The 22,090-nt window shown below is 41.5% G+C and overlaps 1 protein-coding gene across 1 annotated transcript; it reads right to left on the reverse strand.

Moving 5' to 3' along the window:
• Window positions 1-3,146: 3,146 nt before the first annotated feature.
• PYROXD1 (pyridine nucleotide-disulphide oxidoreductase domain 1) lies at window positions 3,147-21,627 on the reverse strand. The gene is made up of 12 exons (XM_042470865.1): window positions 21,496-21,627; window positions 20,454-20,534; window positions 17,589-17,708; window positions 14,824-14,952; window positions 12,129-12,202; window positions 10,635-10,795; window positions 10,030-10,130; window positions 8,398-8,536; window positions 6,842-6,954; window positions 5,127-5,249; window positions 4,029-4,166; window positions 3,147-3,442 (listed from the first exon to the last, which is right to left on the reverse strand). The coding sequence occupies exons 1-12, from the start codon at window positions 21,589-21,591 to the stop codon at window positions 3,194-3,196; spliced, it is 1,524 nt and encodes a 507-aa protein (XP_042326799.1). The 5' UTR covers window positions 21,592-21,627; the 3' UTR covers window positions 3,147-3,193.
• Window positions 21,628-22,090: the final 463 nt, after the last annotated feature.

Below are 22,090 nucleotides of genomic sequence, written 5' to 3' on the forward strand. Positions count from 1 at the left end.
TACCTTTCCTCTCATCTCTGCTGTCAAGTCATTTCTGATTTATGGAGTTTTCTGAAGGCTGAGAGTATGTGACATACGTAAGTTCACCCTGTAGGTTTCCATACGTGAACAGGGATTTGAATCCTGGTAGTTCACTCACTCCTTAGTTACTTCATCTAACCTGTTTTTAAAAGTTATGTGCCAGGAAGACATTGATTTAAGACAGTATCTGTTCATTCCAGTTTCTGTTCTTTCCCCACCCAAAGTTCTTTTTTTATGGGAATGAGTCATTTATCTGTGCCAGCCACTACTGAGCATGAAAGAAAACAAAATCATTTTCTTTGTTCTACTAATAGTGATGTCTTTCCTTGTTTTTACTGTTTTTTTAAACAGCTCTGAATAAATTGGCAAAACCTAAGAAGCCTCCAAGAAGCACAGTTAATGCTTTAAATACACCTTACTTTTTGAGATTAATTTTTTCCCCCAAAGGCACTTTGAATTTTTTCTAGTGACTTCCTGTTTTACAGTGGACCCTTGTTATATGCTGGGGTTTGGTTCCAAGATCCCCTTTGGATAATAAAATCAGTGGATGCTCAAATCCCATTAAATTAATGACACAGCAAAATAGTGTCTCTTATAAAAAATGGAAAATCAAGGTTTGATATTTGATATTTATACTTTTTTGGAACATTTTCAAACCATGAACGTTTGAATCCGTGTAAAAAATCCGTGTATAAGAAGGGCTGACTGTACTTTGTTTGGCCTTTTTAAATGCCAGTGAGAGTCCTATGGAAGGGGGGGGGACTGGTTACTGGACAATGGTGTCACTGGGGAGGGGGGTGCAGACCACACCGGGTGACATCCCAGAAGAGCGGTGACACCCAGCTCAGAGGCCCACACACAGCAGGGAGGGACAGGCCCTTCCTCCCTGCCCTGCCTGGTTTTACTTGCGTGTAAAGCCACACCAGACAGGGAGGTGATAGTGCCCTTTCAGCCCCCCTTCCTACACTGGATGACACCCCAGTGTGGGATGCCGCAGCTACTGGATCTGCCCAAAGTGCCTGCCCCTGCTGTATATGAATAAAAACTGCATACCCTAGAAGCGGGTTGGAATGATCACTTCTAGTATTCTGACAGGATGGATTCATACTTTCAGGTATTTCACAAATGAAAACTGGGGCACATGTGACCAAGTAACATCAGGATGGTGGTCAAGATGGCAAAACTTATTAATAAAGAAGAACTCACAAGCTAAAATACTCATGAATATGTATAGATCAGATCAGAGTAAGTATCTCTGTATTAATGGACAGATAACAGTGTGGACAAAGTTTGAACAAGGCCAGATGTATTTCAGTTTATCTCATCTTCTTCAGTGACCAACATGAGAGCCATTTATTTCACATAATCTTCTCTCTTCTTTTTTTTACAAGTCAGTGCCAAATAATGCAGGCAGGACTTCTCATAACATGATGACTGCCCCACACCTTAAACCTCTATTGCTTGCTTCTATTTATATTAAATCCACTTATTATATACCATCCCACATTTCACAGATGACAGCCAAGATACATGTATTCAAGATACATGTGGTCAAGATGCAAAAGTTATTAAGGCTTGTGTCTCTGAAAGACCTTCTATCTCATTATGATCCTGCCTGTTTTTAAGATCTGTAGGACTGGGCCTTTTGAGGGCATCACTGCCTGATGATATGGGGATTTCTCTTATGTCACTCTTATTATTATTATTATTATTATTATTATTAACCTTTATTTATGAAGCGCTGTAAATTTACACAGCGCTGTACATGCAATCTTTTTAGTTAGACGGTTCCTTGCCCTCGGGCTTACAATCTAAAAAGACATGACACAGAAGGAGAAGGGAGTGGTGGAGGGAAAGGGTAAGAGGTCCAGCAGTTCCTCTCTACCTCTGAGGCCTGGACCAAGGCAGATGGACTGGAGGGAGGGCTTGGCTTCAAAATGGAAGGTTAATCATTTTCCAGGGAAAATACATACTCTCAAGTAGGATAATACATATACAATACATAGCAATACAGGAAATGGATTGATAAACAGGCAACAAAAGAACATCAGATAGTAAGCGACAATTATGCAATGCCTGGGAAGGCTTCTCTGAACAGGATGGTTTTCAACTCCGTTTTGAAGCTGGTTAAAGAAGTGATGGCTCTTGCTTGTGGGGGAAGAAGGTTCCAGGAGTGAGGGGCAGCAAGTGAAAAGGGGCGAATCCGGGATGAGGCAGAGGAAATCCTGGGCTGGGACAGGAACCCTTGACTACCAGAACGGAGGGCCCTGGTGGGAAGGTGAGGAGAAAGAAGGTCTGATAAGTAAGGAGGGGCAAGTCCATGGAGGGCTTTGAATGTCGACAGCAGGAGCTTATACTGAATGCGGAAAGGGAGAGGGAGCCAGTGAAGGGATGCCAACACAGGAGAGATGTGGTCAGAGCCGTGGGTGGAAGTGATAATGCTTGCAGCTGAATGCTGGACAGAGATTAATCTCTTAATCTCTGAATTGCAGTCCTTCCTGATTTATGTCTCTGTGTTGTGTGCCTTCAAGTTATTTCAAGACGATCCTAAAGCGAACCTATCATGGGGTGTTTTTTGGCAAATTTGTTCAGGGGACAGTTGCCATGACACCCCTATATCTTTCAGGTAAGTTGTTTAGACACTTGCTCTTTGCATTTTAAATTGTTTTTAGTGCATTGTTGATTTATTATTTTTATTGTTATTTCACTAGAGGTTTTATTTCTTTTTTCTTTTTTTAATGGATTCATTAACCTTTTAAGCAAAAATGGATATTGGCTTTTTGGTTATATTACCATAGTGGAGTTTGAAGAAAACACTTACCCTTGCGGTATGCTATCTGATAAGCAAGAAGGATACAAACACTTTAAATAAATTAACCTAAATAACTTGGGTATCATGCTATGTGCCGGTTCCTCTGAAAAGGAGATTCTACAATGCTAATAGGTGACTTTTGAACAACCTCACAAATTAAGGCACTGTAAATTCCATTTAAACTCTGTATTATAAAATAAACGATTGTCCTCTATCACTCTTCAGTGTCTGGTTTTCCTGGGCTTGCATGCTGGCATACAAGCAATGACCCTCCCCCATTCTTTTTTTTTCTTTTTTTTGGAAAAAACTTCTATTTATCAAACATTATAGGAAGCCACAGATGCTATTATTTTCAGAAGCTCAGTCAAAATAATCCTCAATGTCAATATTTGGATCCAGGAGATCTTCACCATAGCGTGAAAGATCCATCTGATTTAGAATCAAGTTCTCAAAGGTTTCTTCCAGGTCTGTTTCTCCAATCAACACTGCTCCCAGCATTCGTCCATTCTGCATCACTACTTTGACATACTCCTGTCCTTTGGTGCACCTCAACATCAGTTCATGGTCTGAACCCAGTCCTTGAGCATTGTATTTTCCTAGCAGCACAACCTAGAGGGAGAGGGAGAGAGAAAAAAACAAGTTATGGACTGCATGGTGATGCTTACAAATGCATACTTCTGGGCTACACGCTGACATGGTTGGCTGACCTTCAAATGCAATTACAGTTAGCCCTCCATATCCATGGATTCAACCATCCACTTGAAAATATTTCAAAAATATATAAATTTCAAAAAGCAAACATTGATTTTGCTATTTTATATTGCTGTTGTGTGCCTTCACTTCATTTCTGACTTATGGCAACTCTAAGGCAAACCTGTCATGGGCTTTCCTTGGCAAGAGCTGTTCAGAGGAGGGTTGTCACTGTTTTCCCCTGAGTCTGAAAGCCTGTAACTTGCCCAAGGTCACCCAGTGCGTTTCATGGTTGAGCTGGAAATCAAACCCTTGTCTCCAGGATTGTAGTTTAACACTCAAACCACTATGCCATGCCATTTCATTATGCCACTGTATTTAATGGGGCTTGAATATCCATGTAGGGTCCTGGAACTAAACCAAGCAGATACAAAATTGCCAGGAAGCTACTGCAAAGCAGCAACACACCTCTTGTGTTGCAGTCATTTCAATGTAATTAAATTACCTTGTAGTTGAAAAATTTTGTAACATGAGCAAAGAGTTCAAAGCTGAAATCCATGTCGATAGGTTCCCCAAGAGTATCAGCAACCATACATTTTGCAGCATACCATCCCATCTGCCTAGCTTGGGTCCAAAGTCTCATCTGAAACAATATGAACAAGGGAACACATACAAATGTATCATGGTGCAGGAAACTGGGTAAGATATGCATATATTCCTATAGCCAAATATCAAGTGTTCAGCTCATCAGGAAACTACAGATTAGTATGTTCTCTCTAGGAATCTCTAAGTCCTCCAGAGAAATTTTGCTGGAAGTTGACAATAGAGTTGCACTGGAGGAGCTAGAGATAACTATAAAAACACTTCCCTAGGCATTTGTAGGTCCTCTACCATGATTCTATGGTCAACTTCTGGCAGACATGAACTATAAATTTGCACTGGAGGACCTAGAGATTCCTAGAGAGGTGTTCTCTCAGATTAAAAAAGTAGTGCTTTTTTATTTGAACTTTCACAGGGGTCCTGTGCCCTTAACAAATGTGAAGGGCCTATTGTACTTTAAAAATCTATTCCATTCTGGAAACTTAACAAGTAAAGCTTTACCCCAAGAGCACTCTTTTATAGTGACTTTACAAGACAACAGTGTTTCTACTCAGGATTCCAGCTAATCTGCCAGAATACACCTTTCTGTTTTCTTCCCTTCAACATCAGATTGATCATTTCTTATTATGCAGCTAGTAAGCATTTTGTACCCATTGAGCATGCTTAGTCCTCACTGGACTGTTTTGGGAGTTCTCCACATTTAGGGTTTTATTTTCTACCAAACATCCTCTTTGTGTGCAATTGGTGTAGGATTGGCTGAACAAGGAACAAAACTCAGAACTGAGTTCACTTGTCCCTCCAGGACATTGGGAAACACAGCTGTGAGTAGAGTTTTGTTTAAATAAAGTGCCCCTGCTCCCACAATATTCAGGCATCTCTCAGCAGCCTCACATCTCAACCCATGCTAGGCTTATAAGACCTCTCTCTAGCATTTTTGGCAAGGTAGAGTGTGTGGGGAGGAAAGTAAACCACAATTAGGAAGTACAATCAGCACATGCTTTACCTGCTGCCAAAGTGGACTGGGCTCCCATGATGTTGTGCAGATGTCCCCTGCTGCATAGATATCTGGCAGTGATGTGTGCATGTATTTGTCCACTTTTAAACCTCCATCCTCACCTAGAGCAAACTGAAAACACAGAAAACTGAACATGTCACTTAATAAGATTTCTCTGCCTGTTTTTAAAAGTGGCAGCTTATCAAGATGCAACTGCATCTCATTTCAGTTTAGTTACCAACATCCAGCTCATTCATTGGCAGGCCTGTGAAAGATCTGAATACCTTGGCAATCACCCGTTTCAGTCATGCACTCTTGATTGGTAGAGAATATCTGACTGCCTTTGGTATTCAGAGAGCAGTGAAACCAATTAACAGGGCAAGAAGAGGCAGAGAAAATTCACTATAGCTGCTTTCAAGGTCCAAATACAATGAGTATACAGATCTGAATCCTATAGTTGGTCCCAACCAGGATAAATCAAATCGATCAGATCAGTGGAAATGACTCACTAGTCAACAATATATTAAATGGAACAACTCTAGTTGGGATTAACGAATAGGATTCAGACCATTGTGTACAGATAGCACCTCTTGGTCTATATCTTAAACTGTAAGTAACAGGCAAGGTTTTCCTAGCACACTCACTTCTACAAGCCTCCCAAAATATATGAGCTCTTAGATCAGAACTAGGAATTGTACACAGGTTCTTTAGGAATTTCTAGGTCATCCAGAGTAACTTTGTTGGAAACTGACCACAGAGTTGCACTGGAGGACTTGGAGATTACTAGAGAAAACACTTCTCTAGGCATTTGTAGGTCCTACAGTCTTGGTCATCTTCAGGCTGGTGTTGAGCATAGAATTGTGCTGGAGAATCTAGAGACCCCCAGAGAGGTGTTTTCTCAGGTAAAAACACAGTGGTTTTGTTATTTGCAGTTTTTTCACTTTCACAGAAGTCCTGTGCCCCTAACTCCAGTGAATGTGGCGGGCCAACTGTATTGTGACATTTCAAGAGTTCTGTTAAAAAAAAAGCACTCATAAATATAAATTGTTCTATTAAATAGACTGAGCTCTTACAATTAAATGTTACAATTATAGTCATTTAAAGGGATTAATAATAATAATAATAATAATAATAATAATAATAATTTACATCAAATAGCCAGCATTATTATTATTATTATTATTATTATTATTATTATTATTATTTTGTATCCCTAAAACAGTGGTTCCCAACATGTGGGTTGGGACCCTTTTGGGGGTCGAACGACCCTTTCACAGAGGTCGCCTAAGACCATCAGAAAACACATATTTGCATGTAGCAATGAAAATAATTGTATGGTTGGGGTCACCACAACATGAGGAACTGTCTTAAAGGGTCACGGCATTAGGAAGGCTAAGAACCACTGCCCTAAAAATAATACAGATAAGCAGTGAAAATGTAATTCAAGTTACAGTCCCCCCTCTGTTTTGTGGGGGATCCGTTCCAGACCCCCCTGTGAAAATGAAAAATTGCAAGTATTCAGTCCCCATTGGCTTGAATGGCCATGTGCTCCTGCGCACAGCCCTGTGTGTGCACTGTGGGCACACATGCCATTTTGTCCCTTGGTGCTTGCCATTCGCAAAAGACCGAGGGACACGAAATGGCAAGCCCACGATTGCCGAGGAATAAGTGTATATTTAAAAAACAGCAGATTTTGGTCATTTTCAACAGTAATCTTTACTTACATTATTACCATCAAGGAATGGCTGGACATTTGGGAGCACTCCGGTTGCACTAACAATGAAGTCACAGCCATATATCTTCCCATTGGTTAATTCCACATATACAGGCCAAAGCTCTGAAAGAATGAAAGTTCAAGCATAAGACTGACTCACTGTAAGAGAATTGGAATCCAATCATAAAACAAGACACAGTATTAAGAAGGTATACATCCAGATTTTCTCCTCTTCCATTAAGATTGCCTTAGAACAGGTCACAATAATGGTCCATATCAGCATGGCTTTACTAATCTTGTTGTTGCTGCTGTATGCCTTCAAGTTGTTTCCCTAAGGTTACTATTTCATTTTTCACATCAAAAATAGTGCTAGTGGAGAGAGAGGAGAACAGTCCTCGAAAACCTTCTTAAATTGTAAAAGCATCACAACTTTCACTCCTAGCACTTTAGTGCCATTATTTACCATTGCCGGCTATTATTCTCTTCTTCTGGTATTATTCTCTTCTTCTGATCACAGTATCCACTTTTTCTCAAATTAGTCACATGGACAATCCCAGCCAATTAGTGCAAGGGTGGACAACTATGGAGAGGGCAGGGGCCATTTGTCATTCCCATGCTGCCTGCAGAGGTCATACCAACACTTTTGACACTGCTAAATGTGGTGCCACATCACTTTTGGGATTCTTTTTCAGTCAATGTTTTGTTTTTTGGAGGGAGAACACTGGAGAATTGGGGGGGGGGGGGGGGATGCAGAACTGTCATGTTTGAGCCAATTTTGACCCCCCCCCCAAAAAAAATCCACACTTTTTTTTTTAATTTGGGGGAGGGGAGTGGGCTTCAGAGAACAAAAAATACAGTCCCATTTTCTCTCCTGGCAACCTAGTCAATGGGATAATACACAGCCAAACTAACTAAGGATAACTGAAGCAAGCTGAGAATGATGGCAAAGGTTTCTGAATGGGTAAAAACTTGAAGCAATCACCCTAACATTCACCTGTTGTCACTGAGAGGGAATAATCTGAAAACTCTCAGTTGAACCCTGGATTTTTATTTATTTATTTGGTGAGCTCGTACAACAAGCATTTTATCTGGAAAGGGACAGTAGCTCAGTAGCAGAGCACACACTTGGCAGACAGAAGGTTCTCCCTGGAAATTCATTGTAAAACTTCACCGGTTAAAAGGAGCAGGTGCCAAATGATGATGTGAGGGAAGAAACTCTGATATCAGTCAGAGAGGACAATATTGGGCTAGATTGGGAAACAAATAAGAGATGAAACTTCAAAATTCCAAGCATCAGCATGTGATCACAGGCCATACTTTACTTGGTAATTTCCTTCCTGTAATTTTGTAATGGCACAGCAGAAAAATCCTCATCTGGCAGGAAAGGGAGCAGGAACTGTACTCTCCAACCAACTACAAATCTTGTCAGCTATAATGACAGTTTAGAGAGAGGGTTCCCACTATATATAAGGTCTGCTGAATCTTCCATGTCAATTAGCTCATGTTGTCTTGTGTACTACAGAAGCATTTACAAAAAAAAGAAAAAAGGAAATCTGTACTATTTACCTTCATCTGTTTCCACATTCCTCTTGTCCTGCTGAGCTTTGGGAAAAGCTAAGGAAACCTTCTGAGACTGAAGAAATTCCTCCTGGAGGTATGTATTTTTAATTTCACACAGATGTTCAATATGAACTTTATGGGAAAGCTAAATAAGATGGACAATTATATTCATTAAACACCACAATTATGAATACATTCTTTACAAGATGTTGCTTATGATGAAACACAGAGAGGACTTTTTTTTTATTATTCCAGGCCAAAAATTTGCCTTGCCTAATCTGATCAACATTTGTCCAGTTTAGCATTACAGAACACAAATTACATGGATAAGGTGTATGTGAAATATAGGAGTCACATGTATAAACATTCTGATGACAGAGAATCTGCATCTATTCCTCAGGTGAACCCAAGATAGATTGTCCAGCAAGATGTGTATCTCTTTCAGCAAGGAACATCAAGTAATCTTCCTTGGAACTCTGGGATTTCTATAGTAGGAACACAGCTTTAAAGCAAGTAGATTGAATGGGAAACAAGATGAAGAAATGTGAGGTCTGGTCATGCCTGTTTTAGAAGAAACCAATATTTTCAATTCTTGACTGTCAAACCATTTCAGCTGCAGTGCTTGTATTTCCCCACGCACCAGTCAAGTTCCTACATGTGTGCATAGTTCTGGCACATACACTTCTGCATTTATCCACCATTCAGTGTGTGTGGGGTCTTCTTCTCTTCCCTCTGGCAAGAAGAAACAGATGTAGATCCTTCCAGGGTTTGATAGCTGCCAGGAGGTGGAAGGTTTTTGGAAAGAGCATAAGGGCAAATCAACAGCCCTCTGTGTCCCATCTAAAAAAGAACTTAGGCATAAGTAAACTGCACTCACGCATACCTAAGTGAGTAACATGATGCTGGTAACTGATGGACCAGTATCAAAGCAACTGAGAAATAAGCCTAAGGTAGAATGTGGGGCCACACTCATCAGTTCTAGCCAAGTGCTATAGGGAAATGTTTGAAGAAAGGGAACCTGCTTTATATTTAAAATTTGTCCCTGTGATGCAAAAGGGCTCTCTATCACTGGTACTGATGTGTTTGTGTGTGTGTATGTATAACTACTTAAGAGTAGGCTTCCTCCTTCAGACATTCCCTCCACAATGTAGGTGACAGAGTGACAGAGTGAAACAGCAATACAACATTTCAGGTCAGGCTCAGAGGATGCCACCTTGCTCTCCTCATCATCTGATTGTTAATTACATGAAACTGAATGCCCAAATGAGGCTTTGAAAGAAAAGTAATATGTTTTTCACTTAAATACTAATTCTCCCATTTCTTTGATAGGGGAGGTAGGTGAGTGTTCCAAACAGGGGCCTTTGTTAGCAGCACCATTGTTATGGAACTCCCTTTCCAGGAAGATTTGGCTCGTTTCTTCCTTTTATTATCCTCCAGACAGCTGAGAAAGACAATATTGTTCTACTAAGCTTTTCATAACCAATACCCCTCTAATTTTATCATTAAACACCAATATTATTGCACTATAAGCTGCTTGGATTTCATAGTTTATATGAGTTACTCTTTTCACCAACAGACTGCCTCAAGTGATCACTGATCAGAGGAGAAATCCAGAATTTATTAAAGAAAAAACAATACCTCTTTGGCCCCCTTAAGCTGCATGCCTTCATGCCAATCAGGGCCTAGGGCACTGCCAGTTCTTCCGGATCCTGCTGTGGCTCTCTCTTCCATCTTACTTTCTGAAAGGGGAAAAAAAAAAACCCTCTTTAAGATAACCATATAAAAGTGTCATAGAGGAGGGGCTCAGGTGCTAATGTTCTTCTTTTCTGTTCCCTTCAGAGGCATTCTCTTGAAAACCCAGGGACCACTGCTGATATCCTTTTGTAAAATATGACTTCCTTTTCTTTTTGAGTGAAAATTAGAGCATTTTATTTAAAAAGTACCCTTAATATAGTAAAGCCATTGGAACATTAACAAAGTTACTAAAGATCCATTTCACACCCTGATGCCATTATTTATGACATTTAAAATATCTGCTTTGTATATGCTATGTGACATGCTATTGGGATTTTGGGTTCTTCTTCACAATGTTTCCCAGTACATAGATTCAACCGATATGTTAGATCAGATCAAAAATATTGGAAGTGAATGCACTGGGCTGATGTGATGGTTCCACACAATTTTAGATCCTGAATACACACACGAGCCAGTTAGAATGTCATGTACTGTAGTGGAGACTCTACCTGCTGTTGTATATTTTGTTCTTTTACAAGCAAGAGGAGGCTCTGGCTTTTCAGCACTCAGTTTTGGAATCAGAAATTCAGCTGCTCCTGCATCAAAGAAGGTATTTCCAATTGCTTTGTCTTTGATGGCCCAAATAACTTCACAACCTTCAATTTCATACCTAAAAGGAAATTTTTAAAAAGAAAAGAAGAGACACTGGTTCAGTTACCATTCTTATAGCTGAAAGTGGTAGGTAGATAGGAGAACAAAGCAAATGGTGAGGGTTAGGGATTATTATTATTATTGTTGTTGTTAATATTCATTTATATCCCATCTTTTTCTTGATAATAGGGACTCAAGCAGCTAACAATAAATTTAAAAACAATACTAAACAAAAAGAATACAAAAGTGTTAAAAGGTATGAATATAATTTTTTTAAAAAATTGAATGATTTATAAATTTTAAAAATGAGTTTTAAAAATGCATTTTAATATTTTATGAAATATTAAAGAGAGAAGGAGGAAGAGTGGGCTCTTCCCCCTCAAGCCTGTCTTCTGACTCCAGGCTGGAGACAAGGAGGAAGTGCGGGCTCTCCTCTGACCCAGCAGTCTCCCTAAGATTTATCCTCAACTTATCCATGGGTCATGTCAGAATCCATAATTTTGGCCCCAAAACGTGACATCGACGTATACATGAGGTTGACTTATACTTGAGTGTATATATATGGTATAAATGAAATGCATAGATATAGGATGGATGACACCTGGCTGAACGAGACTACATGTGAAAGGGATGTGGGACCACATCCACAAGTTGAACATGAGTCAACAATGAGATGTGGCAACTAACAAGGCTAATGCAATTTTAGGTTGCACCAATAAAAGTATAGTGTCTAGATCAAAAGGAAGTAATAGCGCCACTCTATTCTACTCTGGTCAGGCCACACCTGGAATATTGTGTCCAGTTCTGGGCACCACAATTTAAAAAGGATGAGGAGAAAATGGAGTGTATCCAAAGGAGGGCGACTAATATGGTGAAGGGTCTGGAAACAATGCCCTATAAGGAATGACTTAAGGAGCTGGGGATGTTTAGCCCGGAGAAGAGAAAGTTAAGAGGTGATATGATAGCCCTGTTAAAATATTTGAAGGGATGTCATATTGAGGAGGGAGCAAGCTTGTTTTTTGCTGCTCCAGAGACTAGGACCCGGAACAATGGATGCAAGCTACAGGAAAAGAGATCATCTCAACAATAGGAGGGAACTTCCTGACAGTAAAGGCAGGAACACACTTCCTTCGAGAGTGGTGGACTCTCTCTCCTTGGAGGTCTTTAAATGGAGGCTGGATGGCTATCTGTCGGGTATGTTTTGATGGAGATTTCCAGCATAGCAAGGGGTTGGACTGGATGGCCCTTGTGGTCTCTTCCAACTCTATGATTCTATGATTCTAGCAGCACAAATTAGTTATTTATCACATTAAGTTCTTCAATCCATTCAACCAAAAAAAGAGCTTACTTACACCAGTTCAAGTGCAATGCCGCCATTTCCCACAATGACTATTCTTTTTGCTTTTGCCAAACGTTTCTGAAAATCCTGCATTTGCAACAAAAAAGTCCTTATGAACATGCTTTAGATACCAAGTATGCTCCATTTGTCTTCAAGACAGACTAAACTGAATCTCACATAAGTGGTCAAATAGTAGAGGAAGTTGCTCCTAAGCTTTCAAGTGCTGAAGACCCAACTCACCATTTGCTCTGATTTACCTCAGTTCAACATCTCAGCATGGTGTAATGAAATGCCTGTGGATCTTATGCTGTGTTGACCCATATACCATCCCACCTACTTTAAAGCCCCAAAGTTGTCTCATAAAAGGCACTCTGTGCTGCAACATGATCGGGCAAGATTGGAGAAGGTCTGGCAATCCCTCCATATCCAGACATACAACAGTCACATTGGTGCTGAGATCAGCTGGGGTCCACCAGCATATGGAGGGAGGGATTACCAGATGCTTCTCCAATCATGTCTGTTTACATTGCGGCACAAAAGCCTGTATGAGATGGTTTGGGGGCTTTAAAGTAGGCTGGAAGAGAGGCTTTGAGTGTTGCTTGGAGAGGACGGTAATACCAACCTTTCCAGCACATGAGAAAAGACCTCTGTAGTTGTAAGGGACACTTACACATACAGCTATTCCTATCTGAATTCTGGCCTATATCTAAATAAAACTACCCTCTTAACAGTGTTATGTGTGATGTGCTTGCCTGGACTGTAAGGATGTATAAAAATCCTCTCCCACTCCCTGTGGCCCTCTTTTTCTCCATAATTCACATTTCCCTCCGGTGCTGTAGGGCTCCCTGCCTCCACTGTCCAGGGATGTTCTTTTTTTACTTTTAGCAAGCTGATAAAACACAGACATACAAAACCACACCAGTCTTCTTCAGGAAAAGTTTAGAGATTGATCCTAGCTCACAATTTGTAATATGAGATTATTTTAGGAACAGTTTTTATACAAGTGGTAGGTCTATGGACTGCTTAGCAGTAGCTGACAGGCCCATCTTCCCGTTAGAATTTCTAATCGCGTGATGGCGAACCTATGGCACACGTGCCAGAAGTGGCACTCTGGGCCGTGTCGCCAGGCACGTGCACTGGGGAAAGGAGAAAGAGGGACGCGCGTGCCCGTTCCTTTTCCTCCCCGCCATTTTCGGGCCTCCCGCTGTCTCTGAGAGACAGCAGGAAGGCAGAAAATGGCACTGGGGAGAAGGAGCCAGACGCGGTGCATCTGACTCCTCCTCCCAGCCTTTCCCCGGCCTTCAGCTGCCTATTGGAGACAACTAGAGGCTGGGAAAAGGTCGGGGGGGAGGAGGAGGAGCGACCGGCGCGTGCCAGTTGCTCCTCCCCAGAGACCTTTCCCAGCCTCCAACTGTCTCCAGAAAGACAGCTGGGGGCAGGGAAAGGCCCATGAGGTGGAGCAATGGTGCCGTGCCCGGTCATGGTCTCCCTCACAGGCCCTTTCTTCCTCAGACCTCCCACTGGAGAAAGAACTCTGGGGAAGGAACTGCCATGGGGCAGCCCGGGATGGCTCCGTGCTGGGTCCTGGGCTGCCTCATGGGCCCTTCCTTACTCAGAGCTCCCTCTGGAAAGAGAGCTCTTGGGGAGGAATGGCCGTGGGGCAGCCAAGTACAGCTCTGTGCCAGGTCCTGGGCTGCCTCACGGGCCCTTCCTCCCTCAGACCTCCCTCCAGACAGAGAACTCTGGGGGAGGAACAGCTATGGGGCTGCTCAGGACGGCTCTGTGCCGGGTCTTGGGTTGCCTCATGGGGCCTTCCTTACCCAGGGCTCCCTCCAGAGAGAGAGCTCTGAGGGAGGAAAGGCCCATGGGGAGGCTCAGGAATGGCGGCGTGCTGGCTCCTGGGCTGCCTCACAGGCCTTTGCTGGTCCTGAGGTGTCTCCCCAGGACCCTCAGAGGCTGGCAAATTGCAGAAGCCAGAGCCCAATAGCTCCCGCCGCTGGGTGCCATCCTCCAAGGCCTGTTTGCCAGCCTCTGACGGCCCCAAAAGGGACCCTCAGAAGCTGGCAAACTGCGGCTGTCCTCCGAGGCCTGTTTGCTCTCTCCGAGAGTCCCAAAGGGACCCTCAGAGGCTTGCAAATGCTAGGAGAGGAGCCAGAGACTCCCTCCCTCTGGACAGCTGGAGGCCAGGAAAAGGAGGGCAGAAGCCCCACCCCCTGGAGGGTGAAAGCCCCGCCCTTGGCACCCAGCCCCCATCCTGGGGGTAGAAGACCTGCCTCCAGCACGTGAACCGTAAAAGGTTCGCCATCACTGGTCTAATCCATATTTGAAAGGATGCAAATTAGAGGACATGAATTTCATCTTTCTGGAACTAACTGCATAGATCATGTATGGAGAGGTATTTTGCTTTGCCAATGAGGTCAAACCATGAGAACAGACGCTTTCTCCACCATAATAATTTCTCCACCTCCACAATATAATCCAAATGCATTGAGCCTATCTTCATAAGTAAGATACTCTAGTCCCTTGATGGTTTCATTTGCTCATTTTGTATTTTTTCCCATCTTTACACTATTTTTAATCATTACAGTATATAAACCTATAAAGATTTGAAAGAAGAAAGCTGAGCAAAGTATTGCCACATTCCTAGCCATTTCTGACAATATTCTCAATTGTGATACATTTGAAAGCACAAAGACAAACAACATTACCGCAGCACTGTCTGTATCTCGGATTCCCAACACAAATGGGTTTTCTTGAATAATCAGTTTTGGCTTCGCTCCAGCACACAGACAAAGTTTTTCATAAACATATTCTTTGTCAGCCTCTGTAACTATTTTCTGCAACCAGATTTAAAATGGGAGATAAATAAGGGAATGATTTGTGTAAATAGCCTAATCAAAGCAAGTTCAGTTGGTTCAAAGACTCTAATGAACAAGAAAATAATTCAACGAAAATGAATTTACAAATCATTTGTTAAATTGTTGTTTAAATCATAGAAAACAACTGACATAAAAGCATATTTCTTCCTTCAAAAGACCATATCTTTTATGGAGTGGTGATACATTTTGTTGCCAGTTTTGCTGGCAAAGCTAATGATTACCAGTCAGACCAAACCCATTCTCAAGGTATTTGAAAATGGAATTGTCATTTAGTAGTGTTGGACTGTCAATGTAGATATGAATGTACATCTGGCTAACATATGGCATTTAGATGTGGATTTATGTTTCCATCTACCACCTAAACTTTATTTCATCAAAGCAACAACAGCCATTATATTTACAATACCACTAACAAATTGTTATTTTCTAATATATGATTATTTATTATCTTTAGAAAGTTCCCTCTAAAGGTCACTTTTCGAAAGGGGTGGCAAATTCCCTATTGCTAAGTCTCCAGATACACAATGATATGAGTCTATCCTCATTCAAGGAGGCAGAACAACTGATATGTATAATACTATCACACAACAGACATACTGACAGAGTTTTCAAAGAGATAGCTGTTATAACATTTTCCAGATTGTATATTTCTAGATTGGCTTTTTCTTGTATGCTGGCCACATTTGAGGAATTAAAATATTTGATTACAAAAGAAGTTAGAAAAATTGGTATTGAACCAAGTAACCCATCTGTTGAGAGTGCTTTCTAAAGTGTACTGGACAGCAATTGCTTCTAGTATGCAACACTTTATGCCAGTTTTTCCCAGCCATAGGCAATTCTGAACTCAATTCTCCAAAGTCCTGACCATTAGCCAAGTGGGGTGGGTCTAAAGGGAGCTGAAGTTCACCATATCTGGAGGCACCAAGCTGCTTTACACCATGCTGATTGCTCACAAACAATCCATCTGAAATTATTTATTTGAAACTACTCCTTCAATAGCCTTATGTGTCTCCCTGGTTTCTAGGTCAAGGACTTATCTATGAAGTGATAGGAGCAAATATGAACGTTCATGGTATCATGGGTGGGAAGCACCAAATCCAATGCTTAAATGTTTCCTCTTGGTGGCAGTATGGATCTTTGTGGGGGGAAAAACACATTATTGAAAGTGCTAGGTTAGACTCTGGATTTTTAGCAGCTTGTGTCATTTAATAAACTTAATTTCTCCTCCTAATTCAAGTGTCACTTCAAATTTAAAGACCAAGGCCGATATCCAATTAACCCTGTATGGTGCACCAGGAGTTTCTTCAAGCTTCCTGAGTATTTTCTTCAGACTGCATTTTTGTTATCCTGCATCAGAGACTGCTCTGGAGGACTCCCTCAAATTCTGAGAGGGGAAGGGAACCCTAATATGTGTGCATTAATTTCTCCCATGTTCAACCTTCTTCTTGCATGAATAACTCCCATCAAATCCTCTGTTATACACACATGCAAAGAAGCCCCAGTATACATAATGAATTGGATATCACTTTGCATTTTATACCCTGAATTAGGGCTGCCAGACTAAATAGCAGATAGGGTTTCTGTAGCTTTAATGGTTGTGTAAGAGAGGGAATTTCAGCAGGCACTGCTTGGCATGTATGTATCACCTGCTGGAATTTCCTTTTTTACACAACTAATAAATCACAAGAGCCCTGTCCATTATTTAACTTGGCAACCCTGAATGTTCTTTCCAGAATATTGCACAGCTATATTGGGAGGCAAGCAATGCATGATATAAGAGATCCATGATCAGAACTCTCTTTCTCTTTTATTTCATTTAAATCGAGGGGGGATGTGAATTAGAAATAGAGCAGTGCAAGGGGGAGGGGGATAGAGTTGCCATAATTCTCTACTAAAAACTGGGGCAAAACATAGGACAAAATTTAGCCCAAAATATAGGACAATTGTAGGATAAAGTTTAGCCCAAAATGTAGGACATTTAAGAAAAATGGAGGACCTTAAAAGTCCTACATTTTGGACTAAATTTTATCCTACAATTATCCTATATTTTGGTCTAAATTTTGTCCTACATTTTGTCCCGGTTTTTAGTAGAGAATTATGGCAACCCTAAGGGGGCAGCATTTTCTTATCACACCAGTCGTTCAAGTTATGCTGTCTCTCACCTGTACCTTAATTCTCTGTTTTAGCAGCTCGAAGAGGGAGAAAATAACACCCTCCCTCAGCCTCAATCCAAACTGGTTCTCCCAAAGTAGCTTTCTCTTTGATGAAAGACGTCAGAAGATTCAATCACAAGTCTAATATTGCATAGTTAGTTTGGCCTTTCTATTTTCCCAAAGCGCTAAACCATCTATTAAAGAGATGTATTGATCTTACTACAGGGGAAAGCATTTTTGTTCTGTCAAACAGTGCTGTCCATGATTCTTCTGTCTTATGTATCAGCCCAGTAAGCATATAGAGCATGTCATTCAGAATTGCACTGTCAACAACACTTATTAATCTTAATAATTAAATTTAAATTATCTATGTTTTACAACAACAGATTGAAAATTATTTTGCATTACTCAGGAAGATGTAAAGATGAAGCATCCCCTTACATGTTCTTCACTTTTCAGTCGTTTTACAGCTGACTGTATAACTTTAATGTTAGGGTAGCGCTTTTCTAAGACATGGTTTGCTTGTTCCTCAACATCAAACTCTTCTAAAGTTCTGGAGACCTGTTAAAAAGAATAAACCACTTTGAGTACTATTCCAGTTTCCAGTCAGGATCTACCACTATACATTAGACAATCTTCATAATGGATAAATTATCAACCAACTATTTAGGACAGTCATTATTTAGTGTATGATATGGCATATAATGAGTTTTCATAAATATCAAAACAAAATGATGGAGGGGGGAATTAGAATGCTGCTGGTAAAAAGATTAATTTGGCTACATCACATGGTAACAATTATTTCTTTTTAGCAGCACAAATATAATTTCCTATTGGAATTGCAATTATTGTATCATAAAACAGATCTGTGCACTTGTCTTCATACTATTTGCCTTGAGCATATGTATAAACATGCTTTCCTAGGACAGGATGAGCTGTTTGCTAACATTAAATCCAATTTGTTCTTGTCAGAGGCTGGGATAGGGGATCATCTCAGAAATCCATGTATACCATCTGATGTAAAAGACAGGATATAAATGAATTTAAATAAACTGGAAGTAAAGTGCAGGAGATGCACAGTATAGATTATTTTAAGAGGCTATATAGTGCAGAATCCTAGCTTCCCATTCTCTTCATCTCTCAGTTTAGCATACTTCACAGTTGTTGCAAGGACAAGAGGTAGAGAGGAAAACCATTATGCTGCAACTTGAACTAAATTCTCAGGAAGGTCAATATGGAAACAAATTGTTCTTAATGTAGACCGGTACTAAAACATTTAAGATTTTGACATTTCTAGGTAGCATCAGTACTTTGGAAAGTACTGATACTATCTAGTATTGGAAAGAAACAGAAAGCCTATGGAGCTGATATATAGACTGGGGTTATGCGATACAACCCATAAATGCCAAACAAAAGTCTAGCTGCTCTATTTTGGATAAACTGAAGTTTGCACCTGTTTGCAAAGGCAGACTTTTGTAGCACACTTTAAAATAATCTAGTCTAGAAGTAAATGTAGTATGATAAAGACTCCCAAGCTTTCTATGTCCAAAATGCTGAGTGAAGGTGGCTCTTGCCAAAAACAGCAGCTCTAGCAGAGGAGAGCTTGGGATGGATATATTGTCCTACCCTAAGTGTTCTACCTGCTGACTGCGTCTTATCACTCTTTCTGGCCACCATCCAAACGTCCTTAAATTTTAGATTTAAAATCTGTCCCTTCCAGATTTAATTTGGTGTCATTTCTCACATCTTTGTACCAATAAAAATGTTCTGTTCTAAGTGTTCATCACTAAGCCACACATCACACAAATGCAAACACTGTCAATTCCTTCCCCTCACTCATCAAACAAACCAAAGCAGGTGAGATCCTGCAATCAACTAGCTGCTTGAGGCCATTTGCCATCCCTGGCTAGAATTTGCAACTACTTTGGGAGTTTATAATGAACGGAACAATTATTTCCCCTCTGGTCCAGAACACACTGCAGAAATAATCCACTCTGACACTGCTTTAACTGCCCTAACTCAGTGCTAGGGAATCATGGGAATTGTACTTTATTGTGGCACCAGAGCTCTCTGACAGAGAAGGCTAAATGCTTCACAAAACCATACTTCCCAGAATTCCCTAGCACTGAGTCAGGGCAACTAAAGTGGTCTCAAACTGGATTACTTCAGCAGTGCGTTTTGGACCATAGGGGATTATTACACAGAGGCTCTTACGTGGGTAAAACATTGTTGAACTGTTGCAGAAGCACAAAGGGGGAACTCTTCATCTCACTTCTAAAACATAATTGAGGCTTCCCGTTTTCCTTCTGTCGATGAAGTGTTCATGGATAAGCCATTTTTTGAATACTAGGATATCCCGTTATTTGAAAAAAAGGCTTTTCCGCAAACGCTTCATCGATGGAAGCAAAGCGGGAAGCCTCGATTCCATTTTAGAAGCGTGACGGACAATCCCAACTTTGCGCTTCTGCAACAGTTCAGCAACATTTTACCCACGTAAGTGCCGCCGTGTGATAAGGTCCATAGTTACATCTATATCCCACCTTTCATTCAATGGCAATCTAAGCAGCTCTCTTTCTTTCCACTCATCATGACAACCTCTCTGTGAGGCAGATCAGGCTGAGAAAAAGAGAGAGAAGGAGAATTGCCTAAAGCCAGCCACTCATTTTCAGGGCTCAGTGTGGAGATGAAATGCTGGAGCTCTCAAATCCCAAAGCAGCATTCTGATCCCTACTCACCACACCAGTTCCTTTGCCCTGGCCTCTGATTCTGGTTCACTCCTGAAGCCTTGTGCAAGGAGTCTCAGTGGCCATTCCTTCAGGGATACTGGCTATGAGATGCTTCGGCCCTCCACACACCTGGGTTTGGCAGCTTGAGGTGGATGGCTGATCCAAGAAGTGGACTGTGCCAGCATTGGATGTTATCAGACAAGGGAAATTGGAAGTATAATCCAATAGCAATCTGAATGCAATCATGGGGTTTAACATTATTGCGTGATAGACTACCACACGCAATTTCGGGCAATGGGAAGTCAGTCCAAACGCAATCATGAGGTTTCACGTTATTGCGTGAGAAGTGATCACACACAATTTCAGGCAATGGCAAGCTATTTTTGGGCAATGGGAAGTCAGTTCGAACGCAATTCGAATTCACGTAAATTCGCTGAACTAGTGAATTCAAGTGAATGCGTTCTGGTCCCACTTTCTTTTCATTCGAAATTAAGAGAAATTCCTCCCGTGTGAGAAACTCCATTGTAAGGAACTGCATAATCCCCTAAATCCCAAAGAAGCAGCATTAAATTCACCTTACCTGTCTGTAATTCACAACTGCTTTTATAACCGGAGATGCTGTGACTAATAAAATATCGTCGGTGGGAAACTCTGTAGCCAGCTAGTAAGAAGAGAGAAAAGTTTTTATGTTAACATTCAGAGGCAGTTTCTGAAACTAGTGCTAGATCCATGTCCCTTCAGACACTCAGGGAGTTTTAAACAACTCATCTATTGCCCTCACCCATGATTAACATTCAGCTGAATTATACTGCGATGAGTATTCTCTGGAGATGCCAGCCACAGAAACAAACTCCTTTTGGAACATGGCCACATAGCCCTAAAAACCCACAAAAAAGGCTATAGGTGGCACTGAATGGTTCAAGGGTTTGGAGATGCCATTTCCTGGTCCCTACATCTGAGAAAAGAGGCTCAAATCTACAAATGCTCATGTTAGCAACTTCTCCCTTTCACTGAGGGGCCAAAACAAGACTGCAGACATGATCCATCTTGAGATCACTTTAACTGCTCCTGGATCAGTGCTAGGGAATCCTGGGAATTGTAGTTTATTGGGGGCACAGAGCTCTCTCTGACAGAGAAGGCTCAATGCATCACAAAACTACATTTCCCAAAATCCCCTAGCATTGAGCCAGGGCAGTTAAAGTGATCTCAAGATGGATGATTGCTTTAGGCGTTTAGATATCTCCTCTGGGGCTGCATCCACACTTCAGGAATAATAATCCACTTTGACACCACTTTAACTGCCATGGCTCAGTGCTATTGAGTTAGTTCTGGGGGTTGTAGTTTTGTGAGACGTTCAGCCTTCCTCTGTCAGAGAGCTCTGGTGCCACAATAAACTACAGTTCCCAGGATTCCCTAGCACTGAGCCAGGGGCAGTTAAAGTGGTCTGTATGTCAGACTTGCAATCTGAATTCAACTCGGAAGCACAGCACGCGACGCCTGACTCTGCTATTATTAAATCTATGAAGCAACCCGGAAGTGCCGTCTCCAAGCAACAGAGCTGTCAGGTGAGCTGAGGGAAGGAGACCGAGAGCGGACCGCAGCTCGCAGGCGAGAGCTATTACCCTCTCGACGCACGTTACTCCGGCGATTCCTCCGCCCACTACGAGAAATCCACTCCGGGGGACTTCAGGAAGAAGAGGCCCAGAACCGGTGGCCATGACAGCCTCTGCTTCTCAGTCTTCTCACTGCTTTGTCGTCACTCCTTGACTACGGGTCCCTCCGAGGCTCATGAGGCTCCGTTTGCGTTTCTGGGGTTTTTTTTTGTTCGTCTGAGTTGGGTGACTCTCTGCTGCCCCCTAATGGCCAGAGTCTTAAATGAGAATTAAGAACCATTTTTTTAAGGGAAACGATGACAGTTTGTGGCTGCATACGCACTGCAGAAATAATCCAGTTTGACACCAGTTTAACTGCCATGGCTCAGTGTTATGGAATCCTGGGAACTGTAGTTTGTTGTGGCATAAGACCACAAGAAAGAAAGAGAGAAGCTGTGGCTTCCTTGAGTGAATCAGTCCAGCTCAACTGCAGAAATAATCCAGGTTGACACAGCCTTAACTACCATGGTTCAAGGCTATGGAGGCCTGGGATCTGTAGTTTGTTGTGGTACCAGAGCTCTCTGACGGAGAAGGTGAAATAGCCCACAAAACTATAGATCCCAGA

Source organism: Sceloporus undulatus, chromosome 5 (assembly GCF_019175285.1).
Source record: "Sceloporus undulatus isolate JIND9_A2432 ecotype Alabama chromosome 5, SceUnd_v1.1, whole genome shotgun sequence".
Taxonomy (NCBI): domain Eukaryota; kingdom Metazoa; phylum Chordata; class Lepidosauria; order Squamata; family Phrynosomatidae; genus Sceloporus; species Sceloporus undulatus.